The sequence below is a fragment of the Myotis brandtii genome, unplaced genomic scaffold (genome assembly GCF_000412655.1).
Source record: "Myotis brandtii unplaced genomic scaffold, ASM41265v1 scaffold8, whole genome shotgun sequence".
Classification (NCBI taxonomy): Eukaryota; Metazoa; Chordata; class Mammalia; order Chiroptera; family Vespertilionidae; genus Myotis; species Myotis brandtii.
Window position 1 is genome coordinate 841486 of NW_005371219.1, and position 20839 is coordinate 862324.

At 38.2% G+C, this 20839-nt stretch overlaps 1 protein-coding gene across 10 annotated transcripts in view; it reads right to left on the minus strand.

The window, feature by feature from the left end:
* SHPRH (SNF2 histone linker PHD RING helicase, E3 ubiquitin protein ligase) overlaps positions 1-9096 on the minus strand; it is a 69047-nt gene extending 59951 nt beyond the window's left edge. For 2 of the 10 annotated variants that reach the window (XM_014531285.1, XM_014531286.1), the window contains exon 1: positions 2337-3008. In XM_014531285.1, the coding sequence (XP_014386771.1) occupies positions 2337-2975 (639 nt within the window). In that variant the 5' untranslated portion in view covers positions 2976-3008. Of the gene's footprint in view, positions 1-831; positions 932-2336; positions 3009-6033; positions 6100-7148; positions 7284-7518; positions 7579-8347; positions 8477-8829; positions 8902-8989 lie in introns of those variants that run through there. The other 8 variants (XM_014531283.1, XM_005883702.2, XM_005883703.2 and 5 more) reach the window with 8 other exon arrangements.
* Positions 9097-20839: the final 11743 nt, after the last annotated feature.

The following is a 20839-nucleotide window of genomic DNA, read 5'->3' on the forward strand; positions in this document are numbered from 1 at the left end:
GCTTTGATCGTGAAACGACCAGAATGTGCCAGAAGGCATGGCAAAGGAATTTTGCTTCATGACGACGCACCATCACAAACTTCAAAACCAGTTAAAGACACGTTACAAGATCTTACCTGTGAAGTATTAACCCACCCGCTATATTCACCAGACCTTGCTCCTTCAGATGACCACTTGTTCTGATCGATGGCACACGCACTTTCTGAGCAGCACTTCAAAACATACAAAGAAGTGGAAAATTGGGTCTCTGAATGGTTTGTCTCAAAACAAGAAAAGTTCTATTGGGACGGTATCCACAAATTAACTGAAAGATGGAGGAAATGTGTAGCTAGCACTTTTGATGTTTCTCTTGAAATTATTGTGTTTTCTTTGATTACAAAATCCACATTATTAATCGATACACCTAGTAAATACTTAAATAGTTATACAAATCAAGGTCAAGTAACACAGAATAGATCAAAACTTGGATTGTAAGGGAGGTGGACAGAACACAGATACAAATCCATAAATTCTTACTTGTTATCATTGAGCCACAATTTTGATACTCACAATCAACAAAGAGAGAGAATGCTTGGTTGCATAAGTTCATTGTCTAGGGAATAATTATAGTTTAACACTTCTAAATTTTCTCATTTCCTACTGTCAGTTCTGAAACTACAAACAGGGCTACAACGCAACTGCTTTTTAATGTGAGAAATACATAAGACACAGTTTTCAACTGAACAAATATAAATTCAACATATTAGAACTTCTTTTCCTTTCAAGTTTTAACATGAAGGCATGTTGACCTGCTCCAAAGTTTACAAAATATATTTACTTATATTATCTCACCTGATTCTCAACCCAACTGTATGAAGTAAAAAGAATGGGTATTAATGCCCACTGGTGTGGTTCAGTGGTTGAGCATTGACTCATCAACCAAGGGGTCCCTGGTTCGATTCCCAGTCAAGGTACAGGCCTGGGTTGTGGGCTTGATCCCCAGTAGAGGTCACGCACAAGGCAGCTGATCGATGTTCTCTCTATCCCTCTCCCTCTCTCTCTAAAAATCAATAAAAATCTATTTTTTAAAGAAAGAATGGGTAATGTTTATATATCACACAGAAAAAGGCTGCAATTAGAACATTTAAAGGATTCACATAGTGACTTGGCTAGTGAGTAGCAGAGCCTGAAATGAATAATAAATTTATTCATTTATTTACTGAAAATCTCTTTAGTATCAGGCATTTTACTAGGCTGCAAAGATAAAAGACTTTATAGTCTAGTGAGGGAGAAAGATCTAAAATGTAAGTACGCTACAAGTGAGAGAGGCAAAATTAAGCATAGGCATCAGGTGTGATGGGCACATTAACACCATCCATGGAGTTTAAGAAAAGCTCTCCCTATATGAAGTAAACTCTGAGCTAAATATTAAAGAATGACCAAGAATTATCAAAGAAGAGGAAGGGGACAACCCAGGTAGAAGGAACTGTTAAAAAGCAAAGATGTGGAAAGATGGCAGGAAATGTGCAGGAAACAAACCAATATGGAATTTCTGGGACAAAATGAAAAGCAGAGTGGTAAAAGATAAAGCTGGAGTAGACAAGGGTCTATCAAAGGAAGGACTTATATGCCAGATTATACTTAATTCTGTAGGCAGTAAAGAACAGAATCCCACTTGCATTTCAAATTATACTATTCCAGAGGCAAAATAGATCAAAGAGTTGAAAAGGCAAGCAGGGAAATGGTTAAAGGATTGCTGAAGGAAGAGAAAGAGATAATGAGGACCAAAACAAGCCATTAAGAGTAGAGCTGCAAAGGAGGAATTGGGAAGATCTCCTTGAAAAAGTTCAGCCTGAAAATAACCGGCCGTAATATGTATGTGTGTGTGTGTGTGTGTGTGTGTGTGTGTGTGTGTGTGTAGCCGTAATGTGTGTGTGTGTGTGTGTGTGTGTGTGTGTGTTTATATATATATATAGTAGTTATTATGAAAGCCCAAAATAAAGTGTACTTTGAAACTTAATGAAAGGTTATTGCTGGCTTAACAGACCTTCCTAGTAAGATAACTTCAAAAAGGACTGCCCAATGCAGAAGCATCTTTAAAGACACCACAGAGCCCTAACGGGTTTGGATCAGTGAATAGAGCGTCGGCCTGCGGACGCAAGGGTCCCGGGTTTGATTCCGGTCAAGGGCATGTACCTTGGTTGCGGGCACATCCCCAGTGGGGAGGGTGCAGGAAGCAGCTGGTCGATGTTTCTCTCGCATTGATGTTTCTGACTCTCTATCCCTCTCCCTTCCTCTCTGTAAAAATTCAATAAAATATATTTAAAAAAAAAAAAGACACCACAGAAATTGAGTACCTTAATAATGTGATTTCCATCTGGTTTGTGGTAAAGTTTTATTCTTCTCTTCTTTTGTAGCCACCCCAAATCCTCTAACATTTCACCACTGAAGGATGATTCCACTCGGGTACCCTTGTCACAAACACTGCTTGGCTTGTTGAGTCCTTTTTCTTGTTTCTCCACATCTATGCATTCTGAATGAACATAGATCAGGAACTGACTGCTTGACTCTGAACTGACCAGTGTAAAACTCCTTTCAGAAAAATTTTCAATTAAACTCTGTTCCGGAAGAAGCTGAAGAGTGAATTCTCCTAGAAGTGCTTTCCAAGAATTATCAAAGTGACAGGGAGAAATCACAATATTCAGCTTTACTGACAAAGGGGAAAAACTGTCACCAATCTCTTCTTTATCGATTGATTTTGAGATGCACACTGACTCTGAACATCTCTTTTTATCTCTGTGAGCCACTTCTTCCTTTAGGCTATCATCTAGGATGATGCACTCAGCAGAAGAGGACTCTGAAGCTGTGCAGGGATGCTCATCATCAGTTAAGGTGGCAGGTTCATTCCTTCTGTCCTCATGCATATTCCAACGAAGCTGCTGTTGCTTTTCTTCATCTACTTTCACTGGAGGAGCGCGTTTCCTTCGGTTGCTCATTTTCACTTTTTTTTTAATGGTTAAAGGTGAACTCTAGAAGAGAAATGCAACAGTAGGCATTCTGAGAGAGAAATTCAGAGTTAAAGGGCTCCCAGATGAGAAATTCAGCATAAACTAGTAGTCCATATATATAACATGAAATCTTCAGAGGAATACAAAAAGCAGTGAATAATTTTTAAGAAGTCAAACACAGCTAAGGAACACAATGACCAAAATCTCATGCAGCATATAAATTCTGATGGTTTTTACCAGTTATTAATGGATAAATTTAATAATAATTTGTTGAATAAAATAAAATAAATTCTAAAAATACATTTAAAGTATATCTCTCAAATATCCTAGAAATGCATATTTAAAGATTTTTAGTAACATGTACACTCATATCATCACTACAGAATTTAAAATTTGTTTTATAATCCCAAAGGGTTAACAAAACTTCACTTGATCCTTACATAGCCTTAAAAATCCCCCAAAATAGATCTTTCAAAAGAGAAAGATAAAAATAGAGAAATACATTTCTTTTTATGAATTAGTAGATAAAAAAGTTAAGAGGGATAGCTGGGCAAGGAATAAGGTGATAATGGCAACCAGGGGAAACGAAGCAGACAAAACAAGAGAACAAAAAAAATGTACAGGCACTTGAACTCTATGTAGATGAATGGGTAAAAATGGGTAAAAAAGCTGTGTCCATTCACACAATGAACTACTTACTACTCAGCAGTAAACAAGGAAATATTACCTTTTGCAACAGCATGGATGGACCTAGAGAGTATTATACTAAGTGAAATAAGCCGGTCAGAGAAAGACATGTACCATATGATTTCACTTATTTGTGGAACCTAGTGAAGAAAATAAACTTCACTAGGTTCAGATACAGAGAACAGACTGACACCTGTCAGAGGGGAGGGGATTGGGGACAGGGTGAGAAGGGTGAAGAAATTAAGCAAAGAAAAAAAAAAAAGACTCCTGGACACAGACAACAGTATGGTGATTGCCAGAGGGAAGAGAGTGGGGGATGGTGGGAGGTAGAAAAGGGTAAAGAAGTGATAAATGGTAATGGAAAACTTGACTTGGAGTGGTAACTCACAATACAATATACAGATGATATACTGTAGCACTGAACCCTATATAATTTTATTAACCAACTAGAGGCCCAGTGCATGAAAATTTGTGCACTGGTGGAGGGGGTGTCTCTCAGCCCGGCCTGCCCCCTCTCACAGTCCGGGAGCCCTCAGGGGATGTCCTACTGACAACTTGGGCCTGCTACCCATGGGGAGTGGGCCTAAGCTGCAGTCTGGCCTCCCTCTGCAGGAGGTGACCGGCCAATCAGGGGAAGGCACCATGTCCATCACCCCCTTGCTGCTGCTGCCTCTGGCCTCCCTCCGTGGGAGGCGACCCGGCGATCAGGGGAAGGCAACACCCCCATCACGCCTCTGTTGCTGCCAATGCTGGCCACGAGGCTGCCTGAGCTTCAGCTCTCGCAGCCACTGCAGCTTGTCTGAGCCTTGAGCCTTTGCAGCAGCAGCAGCCATCCGCAGCTTGGGTGAGCCTCGGGTTGGCCCTGGGCAGTGGCAGCCGCCATACGTGGCTTGCCTGAGCCTCGGGCCGGCCCTGGACAGTGGCAGCCACCATCCGCTCCCCTGATGCACCTCCTGGTCAAGTCCCCACTGGGGACACAGCATCAAGTCCCCGCCCACCCATGTGTGCCTCCCAGCTCAGGCAGCCCCACCCACCCGCATGCGCCTGCTACGCATGCAGCCTCCTGGTGATCGCTCGTTGTGGCGTGAGGGCATGACGACCACATAGGCTTTTATTAGTATAGATGTCACCCCAATAAATTCAATTTTTAAAAAAGATCGAAACAGAAAAAACAAACAAAAACTGTTTTTTTTAAAAAAAAAAAATAGGTAAAAGGAAAAGAAAGCTTTGCTATCCCAAAAGGGGAAATTGGTCTGAAAGCAGCCTATATAACTTAGGCCTCAAAGTACACTTTTCCCAAGATAGCCAATTACTACATGAAACAGAATAACTTAGAGAGGTTAAATCATAAAGCCATAGTGATGGTTGGTGCCTATTTCAACCTATTTCACGTAGCTGAAAAAAAAAAAAAGATGTATAAACAATTAAAAGTTGGTTTCACGTGAAGTTTAAGAAATAGTTTCAACAATTAATTCCATCATATATAATAAAACCCTAATATGCAAATCGACCGAACTGTGGAACGACCAGTTGCTCTGATGTGCACTGAGCACCAGGGGACAGACAGTCAACACAAGAGCTGCCCCTTGGTGGTCAGTGCGTTCCCACAGGGGGAGCCAGAAGCCCTGAGCCGGTGAGCGCAGTGGTGGTGGCAGGAGCCTCTCCTGCCTCCGTGGCAGCGCTAAGGACCCCTTGGGGGAGGGGGGGGGTTGGACATCCTCCAAGAGGTCCCAGACTGCAAAAGGGTGCAGGCTGGGCTGAGGGGACCCCCCCCCCCCCCCGAGTGCACAAATGTCGTGCACCAGGCCTCTAGTTTCTGAATAAAGTTCAATCGAGTATTTGCTGAGTGCTTACTATGTACTCAACACTGTGCTATACTTAAGGAGAGAATATAAAAGAAGTATAAATCAAATCATGATCTTTAATTTAGTACAGATAATAAATTATGTTTTGGTTTCTTCAATTGGAGCACATAGAGCAGACTACACCCGTCTCTCCCCACTAAGTCCTCATCCCTAATTACTCTGTTCCAAATCTAGGAGAGAATAAGAAATATGTTTTAAAGAGACAATTAAGAAATACACAGCCCCTGTTTAAAACTACTACAACAACAGCAACAACAAAACCATCAAACGGAAAATTTCAGTTGACCAGAAACTCTGAGGAATTCCTAAGGACGATGCACAGAGAATCACACCAAAGCAAAAATGGTGGTGTGAATTAGCACCAAAACATGGGGCATCACCAACAGGGCTTCCATGCGTAATGGTGACAGAGCTGGTAGTAGACCTCAAAGTGGGTCCAGGGCTACAAACACAGTAATAATGGAGCAATAGAGTGGGAATTGGCAGGTCCTTACCTGCCCTCTCCTTCACAAAGGCAAGATAGCTGTGGTGGGGGTATCTATCCTCTGGGGGAACAGTGCCTAAAGTGGAAAGACATCCATTGTTACTGAGTACAGAAGAATATCATAAGACAATGGACTCTGCCCATAGAGAAATTTCCCCCATTATCAGTGAACAGAATAGAAAACTAGGCCAGGCAAGGGCTTCTGAACCTACCCTTATATAAACTGTACAAGCCAAAAGAATGAAAGTAAAGTAGGAATCTGAACTGCAAAGATAAGCTCACAATCAACAATCAAACATTAAAGGATCTTCAACAGGAAAATAAATCAACAAAGACAAACTTTTACCCAAGGAAACAGATGAAGCAATCTAAGTAGGACTTTATAATACATACTAGTACAATCAACATCCACAGATCAGTGTGTCTCAAACTCCACTGCACATTAGAATCACCTGTGGAAACTTATAAAAATCCTAATGCCCAGGTACTATCCTAGCCAACTAAACCCAAACTGAGCATACAACTATAACTCAAAAAAAATCAATCACATTTTGGTTGACTCTTTTCCTACAGGATCTCTATCCAGGAATAATAAGCTACTTATAACCATAATGTTAATCGGCAGCTAATATGTCAAGTACTGGTATATCTCTAACCATATTCCAAATCCATCTCCTGGTTTTCTTCATACCACATGAATCCGACCTTTGATGGTTCTACTTAATCTTCCCCTTATATAACAGTATTTGTGTAAAACATAATTATATGAAATTTTCTATATGGACCGAACTTTTACTGTCCTGCATTTTTAAATGTAAATTCCTTTCGCTTGAAATGCTCTTTCATATTTTTCTGTCGCTGTCCCAATCTTCCCCCCCAAACCCTCCCTGACCAGGCCTGCTGAGTTAAGAGCCTCTCCTACTTGATCCCAACTGCTACAGTGTTCTCAACGGTTTGACTATGAACTACATGAAAACTAGGCAGCAACAGTATCCTATTCAGCATTGTACCTCCAATGCCAAGTCAGTGCCAGGATGGAAATGATATACAAAATAAGGTGAAACAAAGATCTCCAACTCCATGAATGCCCTCCCCTTTTTTACGGACCTAGTAGTACTTACTCACATTTCTTTTTGGACTCACATCTCTTAACCACATTCTAGAAGACTAGTGGTAAAGTGAAACTATTCTTTATTATTTCTGGTCCAGAATGAGACAGACAAAACTGACTGACCTGTAGCTTTAATAAAAAAAAAAAGACTGCCAGAAAAATAAAATCTTAAATTAATAAGACAATAAGACAAATGAATATCAATTAAACTTAAATTCATATTCCCCCCTACCACCAAATTATAATCTCATTAAAGGACACAAATCCTGAATTACCACACATGTATGGCAGGAGAATACATCTGCTATATGTCTAGGTCCAAGGTGAGCCCTATATAATCAAAGCCCAATTGTTACAAAAGTTCTCAAAAGTCCCTAACATTACCACAGTCTTTTTCTGTGTTGATAACTCCAGCAGGATGAGAGTATTTTCATCTGTTGAACCCTAAAAGATAAGTTAGTCACATAAACTTGAAAAAATGCCTCCATAAAAAGCTTTTTTCACCATCAGATTCTGTTTCCCAAAATCTTTTTAGCCTGAACTCTTTATAAAAGATTTTAAAACAATAATTCTGTAAGTACAGCTCTTAGGCTGACCAAAAAGAGGATGTATATGTAATAGCATCTTTCAAAAGTAAACTATTTTATTCTCAACTGCCAGCTTACTGGCTAACTCCAAGGAGCACGGGCTATCCAGCAAAGGCACACTTCGCCCACTACTGCTCACTACTGTTCTGTTTCTAGCATGGAAACATAAACCAACTAGTCTTTTTGGTCACAGTACCGGTATCACAGGACATTTCTATTCAGGGGAATGTCATCATTTTGGCTATTTACTCGGCAGAATAATTAAAAATAGCTGTAACGACTAAAAATTATTTTAATTTTGTTCAGTTAGAGCCTCAGTTAATTTAAATACAAGTTGGAAAACACCAAACATCTAGGATTTCTGCCTCATGGCCAATGGCAAGTCACGGAGAAAAAAGGCACAAGCTGAATAGTCATTATTTAATAATACTGCCTATTTGACAGTGACCACCCATCATCAGATAACACAACATAAACCCAGCAACTACCACGGAGTCACAATGTACAACGTGCAAGGATGGCTTTGAATACGAATGTAATTAATCTGGCTCCAAAGGTAACTGAGAAGTTTCAGACTAACTTGGAAGCCTCGGCCTCCCCTTCTGCTGCATTACAACCTCACGCACCAAGAAGCTAGGCAGCTGCCCGGTTCCAGCCTCCGGGGGCAGGTCTGCGGCGAGTGGCGATGCCCACTGTTTGCTTCCGAAAGACTCAAAGGCGGTTCGAGGAGTCCCGGCAGGGCTGTCAGCGCCCGATGGCTCCCAAGCAGCAGGCCGAGCAAACCAGCCACCTCGCGGCCCAGGAGCGCGACAACAGCTCCTCGGACGCTCCAACAAAACACTGCAGGCCCAAGCCCCCCGGGGAGAAACACAGCCTCCTCCCCGCGACCCCCGTCCTCTCCCGGAAGCCGGGGCGGTCCGGTCCAGGGGCCCGCAGGTCTGCGATGGGGAAGGGTCGGGGAGACTCGCGCTGCGGTACCCTCGTAGCCCTTCAGCTTCCCGGACTCCAGCACAACTGAGTCCAGCCTCCTCGGGGCCCCAGTCTCCGTCCAGAGTTACCTTCCATAGCCGCCCTCTGACCCGTGACCCTCCACCACCTGAGCGCCTACCTAGGCAGGTTCTCAAAGCCTCTGCACCAAGGCCCTCTAGGGTCCCCGCACCTCCAGGGCACGCAGTCGCCACCCACCCAACATCCGCCTGCGGTGGGCACGCGCGCTCCCCCAGGTTAGTGTTGGGCGTCCCGGGGGAGACTGAACCCACAGTTCCTACCTGCTGGGTGCGCGATGGAGCGCGGGGTCAAGGCGTACGCGCACGTCCAGTTGCCCCGCCCCCTTTCTCCGGCGGTGACTTCAAGAGCCCCTTCTGCGCAGGTCCACACGGTTGAAGCCTGTGTCGGGATGCCGCTGGAGTCTCGCGATAGCTCTGCCCACAGCATTCGAGGTGACAGGATTGGCTGGAACCTCTAGGCAGGAGGCGGGCTCTACGCAAATATAAATAAGAGCGGCTCTCCCAGTTGAAGGGGCGGGGCTTCCTTTGAAGCGAGTGCCGGTTTCCTTTCGTGAGTTTAATAAGAAAGGCAGAAAAGAATTCTGCAAACGCACTTCTTCTTCTTTTTTTTTTTACTTGCTTCTAGAAAGCAGGCATTAGTTAGGTACTGCGTGAAGCTTATCTTCCTCCAAAAAGTTACTCTAAAAGACTTTCCAGGGAAATGTGAGTACACTTTTTCAGTTGAGAGAAAAAAACTACTTGTGTTGTGCTGAAGGTGGCCGACGAACACTTTTGCCTATTTTCCTTCTCTTCACTGAGAGGTCGCCTTTTTCTCATAGACGTAGGCTAAGGCTTGGTTCACTTTGCCTAACTCCGAGAGGCTTCCTCGCCAAGAGCCTGTAACTAACCGCCAGCAACCAGCAGGCACTCGGGGATAAATGAGCCGCTGAGAAGGACTCACCCTTACACTTGGAGGGGCGACTCAGCAGGTGTGATCACAGAAGCACAAAAGTAAGTTCTTGCCAAAGGGAGTTGTAGTTGCGGAGACAGTCCATATCCTGCTTTGTACAGAACTTAATCACAGACCTCTAAGGTAGTCTGCAAGAAGCCATTTACATAAACCAAACCCTGTAAAATTCTATGCAAATAGTTACTTTATCCCAGGTTTCAAGAGACAAGTTGAAAAAGTAGAGCGAATGCTGGAGCGGTGGGAAGGCAGAGCCCCTCCACGTTGGCGAACCTACCATTTTAACTAAGTACAAGACATAATGGAACCTTTCCTTTGGAAATGCATTTGAAACTCGGTATCTTAATATACATGGGGCTGTAAAAGGTTATCTACGATAGTTTTATGTCACTTCTCAACATTGGAACAGAGATTTAAACTCTTAGTTCGACCGAGTCAGACTGGTGCCAGGCAGAAATACTTAAAAAATTAGTACAGCATCATTTCCTCTTTGTTCACCTTGATTGGTGTAATTAAGCTCTAGACATAGTTATTGTTATCCTGTGCAAAATATTAAGCTACAGATCCAGCTGTAAGTGTTTGGAAATGTAATTTCAACTATAGAGATGGGATGCTATACAGTATCATTCAGTGGTTACAGTTAAACAAAATTCTTTCTCTTGAATCGCCAGTGGTATATTCAATTCTGTATTTGCAAAGTGCACTGTATATGCTCTGAAAATTTCTCTATGGGCGTAATGTTTTTCAATATTAGAATCATCAGAGCTAATTTAAGAAAAAAAATAGTTTACTTTTGCACCTTAGCTCTCTGGAAGCTTCTATCTGTGAAATACAAGTTCATCCACCTATTAGATACTAATGGTCTAATAGCATTCCACAAATGGAATTAATTTATTGGACATAAGCCAATCAGTGAGCTACTCAGCGTTCATAGAGTTCAACTGCTTCTTGAAACTATAAATTTGATGGCAATCAGAGACCACTTGCTTCCTTGTGTGGTCTCACTAGGCCAAGGCAATAGTACCAGTTTCTTTTGGGGACCCTTGGCTTTATTCTAGCAATAACCCTAACTCAGGTAATCTATTTTAGAAATGAATGTTAAAAGTTGTTCTCAAGGAAGACTGGCTGAGAGGGAGTAGATTAATTAACATAAATTTAAGTCCCTTTATGGGGAGAAATGGTATAAATGATGATTTATGAGTAGAATTTTATATTTTGCAAAGCCTTTTAATGTTCACTTTTTCATTCTTACAATGACAATATTAAATATTTAAAATTTTCATTTTGGAGTAGAGGAATATGAAACTCAGAGAAATTTAATGATTTGCCACAGTTTAGCTCTAAGAAAACAGGAGAATCTAGAACTCATCTTGATTCCTTGGTCTTCTAGGCTGTTGCCTCTTATTACTAAGTCGTGTTCCCTTTCAAATAAAAATAAAGAATATATCACCAACCTTCCTAGCTTGACATGGGAAAAATGAAGGCAAGAGGTGTGTAATTATTTCATGACCCAGGGCTGTGTATATTAACAATAAGAGCATTCAGGCCTAGCACTATTTTTTCCTTAAAAAGGTCATTAATAAAATTGCTTTAAATGTAAATTGACTAAATTCTCCAATCAAAAGACATAATGTAGCTGAATGGATAAAAAAACAAGAACTCACTTCAAGTGTAAGCAGACACAGAGACTAAAAGTGAAGGGATGGAAAAAGATATTCTTTGCAAATAGAAATCAAAAGATAGCTGAGATAGCTATACTTAGACAAAACAGACTTTAAAACAAAGACTATAATAAGACATAAAAAAGGTATAATATAATTGAACAAGGGGGATATAACATTTGTAAATAATTATACACCCAACATATGAGCACCTGAATATATAAAGCAAATGTTAACATACCTAAAGGAAGAAATGGATAGAAATACAATAATAGAAGGGGACTTTAGTATTTCACTTACATTAGTGAATAGATCATCCAGACAGAAAAAATAAATAGTCTTAAATGACACGTTGGATCAAATAGACTTAACATCTATGTAGAGAACATTTCATCCAAAAGCAACAGAATACACATTCTTTTCAAGTGCACATGGAGCATTCTTCAGGATAGGTCATATGTATGTTAGGCCATAAAACAAGTCTTAATAAGTTTTAAGAAGATTGAAACCATATCAAGCATCTTTTCTGAACACAATGGTATAACAATAGAAATCAATTAAAAGAAGAAAACTAAAATATTTGCAAATATGTGGAGATTAAAAATGTGCTTATGAACAATCAACAGGTCAAAAAAACAAATCAAAAGAGAAATTAAAAAATACCTTGCAACAAGTGCAATTGGAAATATAACAAAAACCAACATTTATGGGATCTATCAAAAGTAGTTCTAAGAAGAAAGTACATAGCTATAAATTCCTACAAAATCTCAAATAAACAGCAATAAACAGATAATAAATAATAAAAATTATATATTAATACAATAAATATATTATAATCTCTCTATATAAAAGCCTAAGCTACCGGCCGGCCGGTAGCTATGACACACACTTACCACCAGGGGCAGACGCTCAATGCAGAAGTGGAAACCACAGGCATGGAAACATGGAACAGCTTGATGAATCTCAGAGGAAAGGGGGGACGGGGGAGGGCAGGAAGAGATTAACCAAAGATCTTATATGCACACCAGAGGCCAGGCCTGGCCTGGCCTGCGGGGATCGGGCCAAAACCGGCCTGGTGCACCAGTGGGGTCCTTTGGCCTGGCCTGTGGGGATTGGGCCGAAACTGGCTCTCTGTCATCTCCCGAGGTGTCCCGGATTGCGAGAGGGCACAGGCCAGGCTGAGGGACCCCACCGGTGCACGAATGTCTGCACTGGGCTTCTAGTTATATAATAATCTCAATAGATGCAAAAAAGCATTTAACAAAGTTCAACATCCATACGTGATTAAAGCTCTCAAGGAAGTAGGTATGGAAGGAACTTAACCTCAACTCAGTAAGGCTATATATGAAAAGCCCACAGCTAATATCATATTCAATGAGGAAAAACTGAAAGCTTTCCTTTGAAGATCCTGTACAAGGCAAAAATGCCCACTCTCTCACCACTTCTATTCAACATTGTACTGGACATCCTAGCCAGAGCAAAGAGAAAAGCAAAAAGAAATAAAGGGCATCCCAATAGGAAATAAAGAAGTAAAATGATCTGTATTTGATGTGACATGATCATTTATGTAGAAAACTTTAAAGACTCAATAACAAAAAATTGTTAGAATTAATACCTAAATGTAATATAGTTGAATGATTCAACATTGACATACAAAAATCAGTCACATTTCTATATACAAACAGCCAACTATCCAAAAAGGAAATTAAGATAATCACATTCACAATAGTAACCAAATGAATAAACTACTTGGGAGTAATCTTAACCAAAGAGGTAAAAAGACCTATACATCAAAAATTATAAAACACTAGTGGCCCAGTGCATGAATTTGTGCACATTGAAAGGAAATTAATTAAAGAAGTATTTTAATATTGCTATTCACCCTTTCTCCATAATAGAAATGTCAACCAAATTCATGATCGATAATGACAGATCGAAACACACACATGCGATTGGCGCCAGCAAGAGCTTTATATGTATTGTGCATGAATGAGTCAACATTTATTTTTAAATTGCCAGTGCATGTCATATGTACCGGGCGGTCAGTCACTTAACCTTTTATATATGAAGGAAATAAAAAAGAAACAGATAAATGGAAACATATCTTGTGTTCATGGATTAGAAAAATTAATGTTCTCAAAATGTCCAGACTACCAGAAACCATCTACAGATTCAGTGCAATCCCTATCAAAATCCCAATGGCATTCTTTACAGAAATAATAAAAAAACTCCTACAACTCACATGGAACCACAAAATACCCTGAATAGCCAAAGCAATTTTGAGAAGAAAAACAAAGATGGAGGGACCACACTTCCTGATTTCAAAGTATATGATAAAACGATATCAAAATAGTATGATATTGCCATTTAAAAAACCACGAAGACCTATAGACCAATGTAACAGAATAGAGAGCCCAGAAATAAATTTGAGCATCTATGGTCAACTGATCATTGACAAGGGTGCTAAGAACACGGATGAAGAAAGTATAGTCTTTTCAATACATGGTGTTGTGAATACTGGATATTTTCATGGAGAAGAATGAAATTGAACCCCTTTCCCACACCTTATCCAAAACTGAACTCAAAATGGGTTAAATAATTAAACCTTAAAAAAAAGAGAAAGAACTTATGGACATGGACAACAGTGTGGTGATTGCAGGGGTAGAGGGGAATGGGTGCTGGTGGAAGAGGGCATAGACAATATAAATGGTGATGGAAAAAAAGAAAATAAATAAACATAAAACCTAAAGCTATAAAATTACCAAATGACAACATGGGGAAAAAACTTCTTGACATTGGTCTGGACAATGATTTTTTTTATATGACACTAAAAGCACAGACAATAAAGCAAAAATACACAATGAGATTTTTCTGCTTTTGGAGGGATTGCATCTGAAATGTTTCTGCAGAGCAAAATAAACAAAAAACAGATTGAAAAAGAAACCAACAGAATGGGAGCAAATATTTACCAATCATATATATCTGATTAGAGATTAATATCCAAAATATGTAACGAACACAAACAACTGAATAGCCAACAAACAAACAAAACTGCAAATTACCTATTTAAAAAATGGCTAAGGACCTGAATAGGTATTTCTTTAAAAAGTACATCAAAATGGCCTACAGGTATGTGAAAAGATGTTCAAACTCACTTACCATCAGAGAAATGCAAATCAAATTCATAATGAGTTATTAACTCACATCTGTTAGAATGGCTATCATAAAAAACAAAGGTGCCCGGCCAGCATGGCTCATTGATTGAGTGTTGACCTGTGAACCAGGAGGTCGTGGTTCGATTCCTGGTCAGGGCACATGCCCAGGTTGCAGGCTCTATCCCCAGTGTGCGGTATGCAGGAGGCAGCCAATCAGTGATTCTCTCTCATCATTGATGTTTCTATTTCTCTCTCCCTCTTCCTTTCTCTCTTGAAATCAATAAAAGTACATAAAAAAAAAGGTAACAAGTATTGGTGAGTATGTGAAGAAAAAAGAACCCTGGTATACTGTCGGTGGTAATGTAAATTAGTATAGCCATTATAGAAAACAGTCTGGAAGTTTTTTTTTTAATTTTTTTATTAAGTTATTACATATATGTCCTTATCCCCACATTATCCCCCATCCCCCCCACTCATGACCTCACCCCCCTGGTGTCTGTGTCCATTGGTTAGGCCTATATGCTTGCATATAAGTCCTTTGGTTGATCTCTCCCCCTTACCCCACCCTCCCCTACCTTCCCTCTGAGGTTCGACGGTCTGATCTATGCTTTAAAAAATTAAAAATAGAACTACTGTATGATCAGCCATCTCATTTCTGGGTGCAAATCAGTACAGGTATCTTAAAGAGATATCTGTACCCCTCTGTTCATTGCAACATTAGGCACAATAGCCAATATATGGAAACAACATAAATATCCATCAATAGATGAGTGTTATTTAGCCTCAAAAAAAAAAATCCTGCTATTTGTGACAACATGGATAAATGGATGAACCTGGAGGTCATTGTGCTAAATGAAATAAGCCAGCCATAGAAAGACAAATACTGCCTGATCTCCTTTCATGGAATCTAAAAGATTAGAACTCATAAAGCAGAAAGGTATTTGCTAGGGTCTGGGGGATAGAAAAATGGGAAAATCTTGTACAAAAAGTACACAGATTCACTTATGCAGGGTGAATACATTCTGGAGGTCTAATGTGCAGCATGGTGACTATACTGTATTGTATACTTGAAATTTGCCAAGAGAGTTTTTCTTAAGTGGTTTCACTACAAAAATATAATAACTATGTGAGGTGATGGGTATGCCAACTAACTTAATTTTAGTAATCATTTACAATGCATATGTATATTAAGTTACTGTAAATATATACAAGTTATATTTGTCAGTACCACAGTAAGTCTAAAAAAGGGTGATCAATGAGAAATTTTAGCAGTTTGAACTGTCCTCATAAAAAATGATTCAATTGTAATCAGTAGGTATTATAGTATTTATAATCAAATAGGTATTATAGTATGTATTACATTATATTTTGATCCTTTGAAAGGTAATTATTCCTGTAAAGAAATTTTTAGCCAAACAATATGACAATAACTAACCATTTATTTGCCCAAAATATTTTTTAAAAATAGTTATTTTCTACATTTTGTTTGACAAAGGGGTGGGAGGTGACAGTTTTCCTATTCTACCAGGAACCAATGAAGGAGTCCTGTTGCTTTAAGTCTGTGTAGAGTATTTATTCAATTTCTTTCTAGTTAAATGTAATATATTAAAATTAACCTGAAAAGCATAAATTTGTATCATTAAGGAGGGTAATTCATAATGGGTATATTGGCAGAAATGAAATATTTAATCAAGTATTTAAAATAAATTCAAATCACCAGTGATTATTATTTGATTACAAAAGAGGCGTCTTCTTATGCAAATAGAATATTTATGAATGTGTGTTTTTAGTCACTTTGAATACAGATTTGCATTTATAAAACCCAGATTTATTGAAGTTCTCCTGCCTCAAAGGGCCAGTTTTAATTAATAACTTTTTCATCATCTTCATCCCTTTTATGATGCAAGCTTAAAGAAGATGTAATAGAATATTTCTACAGTGACTCCTGGATATAAAGTTATTAGAAAATTCAAAATATTGAAAGGAATAATGGCAAAAACCATGTAAATGTAAATAAATTTTGTTTTTAGATTCTCTATACCATATGTTATTTTCTAATTACATATAATGATGGAAACAACAACAAAAGCTTCATTGCTATTGTTTTGTATGGTTCCCTTTGCTATTTCAGAGTGTTCTTTTTTAAACTGGTACCATAAATAAACCAACTTGTATATGGGCAAATAATTTTTTACAAAGGAGCCAAAAACATACAATGGAGAAAAGAAAGCCTCTTCAATAAATGGTGTTGTGAAAATTGGAAGGCCTCATGCAAAAGAATGAAACTAGACAACAGTTTGTCCCATACAAAAATTGACTCAAAATGGATCAAATACCTAAATATAAGATCTGAAACAATAAATTACATAGAAGAAAACAAAGGCAATAAACTTAGGGATTTTGGTCTTAGAGAAGATTTTATGAATTTGACCCCAAAGGCAATGGAAGGAAAGGCAAAAATAAATGAATGGGATTATGCCAAACTAAAAAGAAACTGCCAACAAAACAAAAAGGTAATCAACTGAATGGTAGATAATATTTGCAAACAACAGCTCTAACAAGGGATTAATGTCAAAATATATAAAGAACTCATATAACTCAACACCAAACAAACAATCCAACTAAAAAATGGGCAGAGGACCTGAATAGACACTTTTCCCAAGAAGACATACAAATGGCCAACAGATAAAGGAAAAGATGCTCATCAGAATTACAATGAGATACCACATCACACCTATTAGAATGGTTATTTTCAACAAGACAAGTAATAAGTGTTGGAGAACTTGTGGAGAAAAAGAAACCCTCATTCACTGCTGGGGGTAATGTAAACTGATACAGGCACTATGGAAAACAGTATTGAGGTTCCTCAAATAATTAAGAATATAGAGTTACCATATAACCCAGCAACCCCTCTTCTGGGTATCTACACCCAAAATTGGAAAACATTTATTTGCAAAGGTATTTTCACCCCTGTGTTCATCACAGCATTATTCACAGTTACCAAGACATAAAAACAACTGAAGTGTCCTTCAATAGGTGCTTGGATAAAGAATATGTAGTACATATGTACAATGGAATACTACTCAGCCATAAGAACAGATTAAATACTGCCATTTGCAACAGCATGGATGGACCTTGAGAAAATCATGCTAAATGAAATAAATCAGATAGAAAAAGTTAAGAATCATATGATTTTACTCATATGTGAGATATAAAACTGAAAACAACAAATGGACAAACAAGAAAAACAAGCAAAAACTCATAGATCATAGCACAGTATGGTGGTTACCAGAAGGAAGTGGGGGTGGGAGAAGTAGTAAAGGGTAAAAGGAGTAAAATATATGGTGACAGAATATGATTTTACTTTGGGTAGTGGGCACAAAATGAAATATGCAGATCATGTATCATAGAAATGTACACTTGAAACCTATAGAATCTTATTAACCAATGTCACTCCAATAAATTTAATAAAATAAATAAAATAATCTGTGGCAGGTATCAAAATATCAATCTAGATAGGTTTCCTAACTTAGTTTAAACTTCTCTTATAACTTAATGTCCTTCCATTTCTTGGAGAGACATGAGTGCCATGCTACTGTGGGATCAAGTCTCATAGAAAGATGTTCATCACCCACATTTTGAATGTAAATGCTATTGCTTGGTAGAAACCCTGCCTGAAAATTATAGGAAACTTTGCTATTTTGAATGAGGTTTTAAATAATACACAGAAGAGTTAAAAATAGAGACCAATTTCTGCACAGAATTGACTTCTCTGCTACCTTTGCTAATATACATAATGAGAGAAAAAAATATGAAGTCCATGAAGCAGATGTATCCTAGGCAGATACAATAGGAGCACTAGCAATGTGAGAATAATTAAAGGATACAGAAAGCAACTCTCCACTCCTCCATCTCTAAAATATCCCCTCACACCTGCTTTGGTACTTGAATGTATATAATTAGATATTTATTTCTTTGGATAAATATGTCACATATGTAGGAATCCTTTTTTTAGCTTTCATATGATAAATTCTGTTCAGTAAATGCTTTATAAAATTGTGTGTCAAACACTTTACAAGTTGAATGAGGAAGCGTCCTTGTCAATTTTGTCACTAGTTAGAAAAGATAGACATATGTTAAAAATTATGTAATAAACTTTTATATGTGCTATGATAGAAGTGAAAATTATTGTGAGGGCACAATATGAGCAAATGAAAAACTATTTGTTAGGATGGTTAAAAATTGTCTCATAGAGGAAAGAATAATTGATTATTGAAGATTAATGGGTGTGTTCCTAGACAAGAAGATAAGGTATCTTCAGTAAAATGAACCTTTAAGTGTGAGGTCCAGGAGATGTAAAGCAGACTGGATTATTTGAAGACATTGCAGACTGTTGGACATAGGTGGAATGAAAAACAAAAGTGAAAAAGTGGTGAGGGAAGAGCAGGAAGTAAAATTAAATGGGGGATTAGCCAAGAGTTTCATTATGGGGAATGTTTAATACCTTGATAAGGCATTTAAAATTTATTCTATTAGCAAAATATAGAGGGCACAGAATGATTTTAATCAAGGAAATGAATGGTCAAATTTGTGTCTTAGATGATTCTAGTCATGCTGTGAAGGATGGAATGAATGGGAAGACTCTGGAGACAGAGAGACCATTAGAACACCATTGCAGCTGGTGAGCTCAGATATGGTATGGACTAAAACAGTATCCAGAGGAATGGAGAGGAAGAAGCAATCTATAGTGACTTTTATAGAGATAAGTACATCAGTAGGTACAATTTGGAAAAAAAAGTGATTTCTATTTGGGTCTTGTTGATTTTCAGATGCCTGTGTTTAGATATGCTTACAAGGGGCACTTGATTTAGATTATTTGAATTAGTAAAAGAATGACTACATGAGAATGGGGCTAGAGGAAATGTCTGGTCTGGAGAAAGAGCTGAAAAGGAGACTGAGAACACATGGGTTGAGTGGTAAGATGGGAAATCTATAAAGCATAAAGTCACAGAAACCATATGCCAAGGGAATTTTAACATTGGGGAGCAGTTAGCACTTAAACACTGGAGAGAAATTAAACAAGCAGAGATCTAAAAAGATCTCATGAATATTTTAGGCAATCATTGGTGACTTTTGCTTGAGAAGTTTAAGTAGTGATAAAGGGGGAACTTGCTTGCAGTAGGTTGAAGAGGGGAAGAGAAGTGGTCATCTAGTGTAGAGTTTCTGAGATTTGGTTGAGTGGAGAGAGATGCAGTAGGAGTTGAAAATAATCTAGGGTCAATGGAAAATTTTTATTTATTTTTCTAATTAATTATTTTATTTTTTGTTACAGTGAGGCAATATATTGCTGTTTAAACAGGAACAAGAATTTAATTTTTTTGTGTGTAGGTGAAACTGTAGTAAGATAATCATTTTCTAATGAAAGCTTTTATTAGATCTGAAAATTTAGATACTTTTTTCTGCTTAATTGTTTAAAAGTTGACTATGAGACTGTGCAAGTAGGTTACTGCCATTATTAGAACTGTTATAAAAGATGGTTATTTTAAGCAAATAGAACAATCACCTGTAAAGCACATGCCCTCAACAGATGAAAGGCCAAAAGGAGAGGATTGCAAATTCATGTTCTTTATTACTGAAGTATTTTCTGATGAGAGAGCATCAGTTCAAAGCTTAAGAAAAAAATGAAAATAAGTAACACAGCTCAGTTCATATGGTGGTTTCTATAAATTTGGAATAAAGGTAGTGTAATGTGGCAGTGCCCTAATTTGTTCCTTAAGCTCAGGCAAGGAACAGATTCTTGGTGCCTCAGAGTTCCTGTTTATTGACTAGGATAATATGTCCATTTTATGCATCTCATATGATGATTCTGAAAGTCTTTTCATATGTTTTTTTTTCAAATCATATAGCCATACATTGGATAACGGTTAGTTTTCATTTATGTATTAGCTTCTTTTTACCTTTGTAAAGTAAGTTTTATTTGCTGTTGGTGAACACAGTAATGAAAATGGTTTCATAACATTTGGAACAAATTTAAATACTTTAAGTGTAGTAAAGTTTGTAGTATACATATGTTTCTAAATAGTTTAATATTAACTAGTCTAGTTACTTGCACTTGAGAAACAGTTGCAAAATAATTAATATCCCTACATTATGTGAAAAAATTTGAAATGTCTTTTTAAATTTTTTATTGTTGATAGTATTACAGATATCTCCCATTCTCCCCTCCTTTCACCCTCCCACTCCCAGCTTCTACTCACTACCCTATTGCCTGTGTTCATGGGCTATGCATATAATATATAAGTTCTTTGGTTTATGTCTTCTCATCCCCCCAATCCCACATCAAGGTATG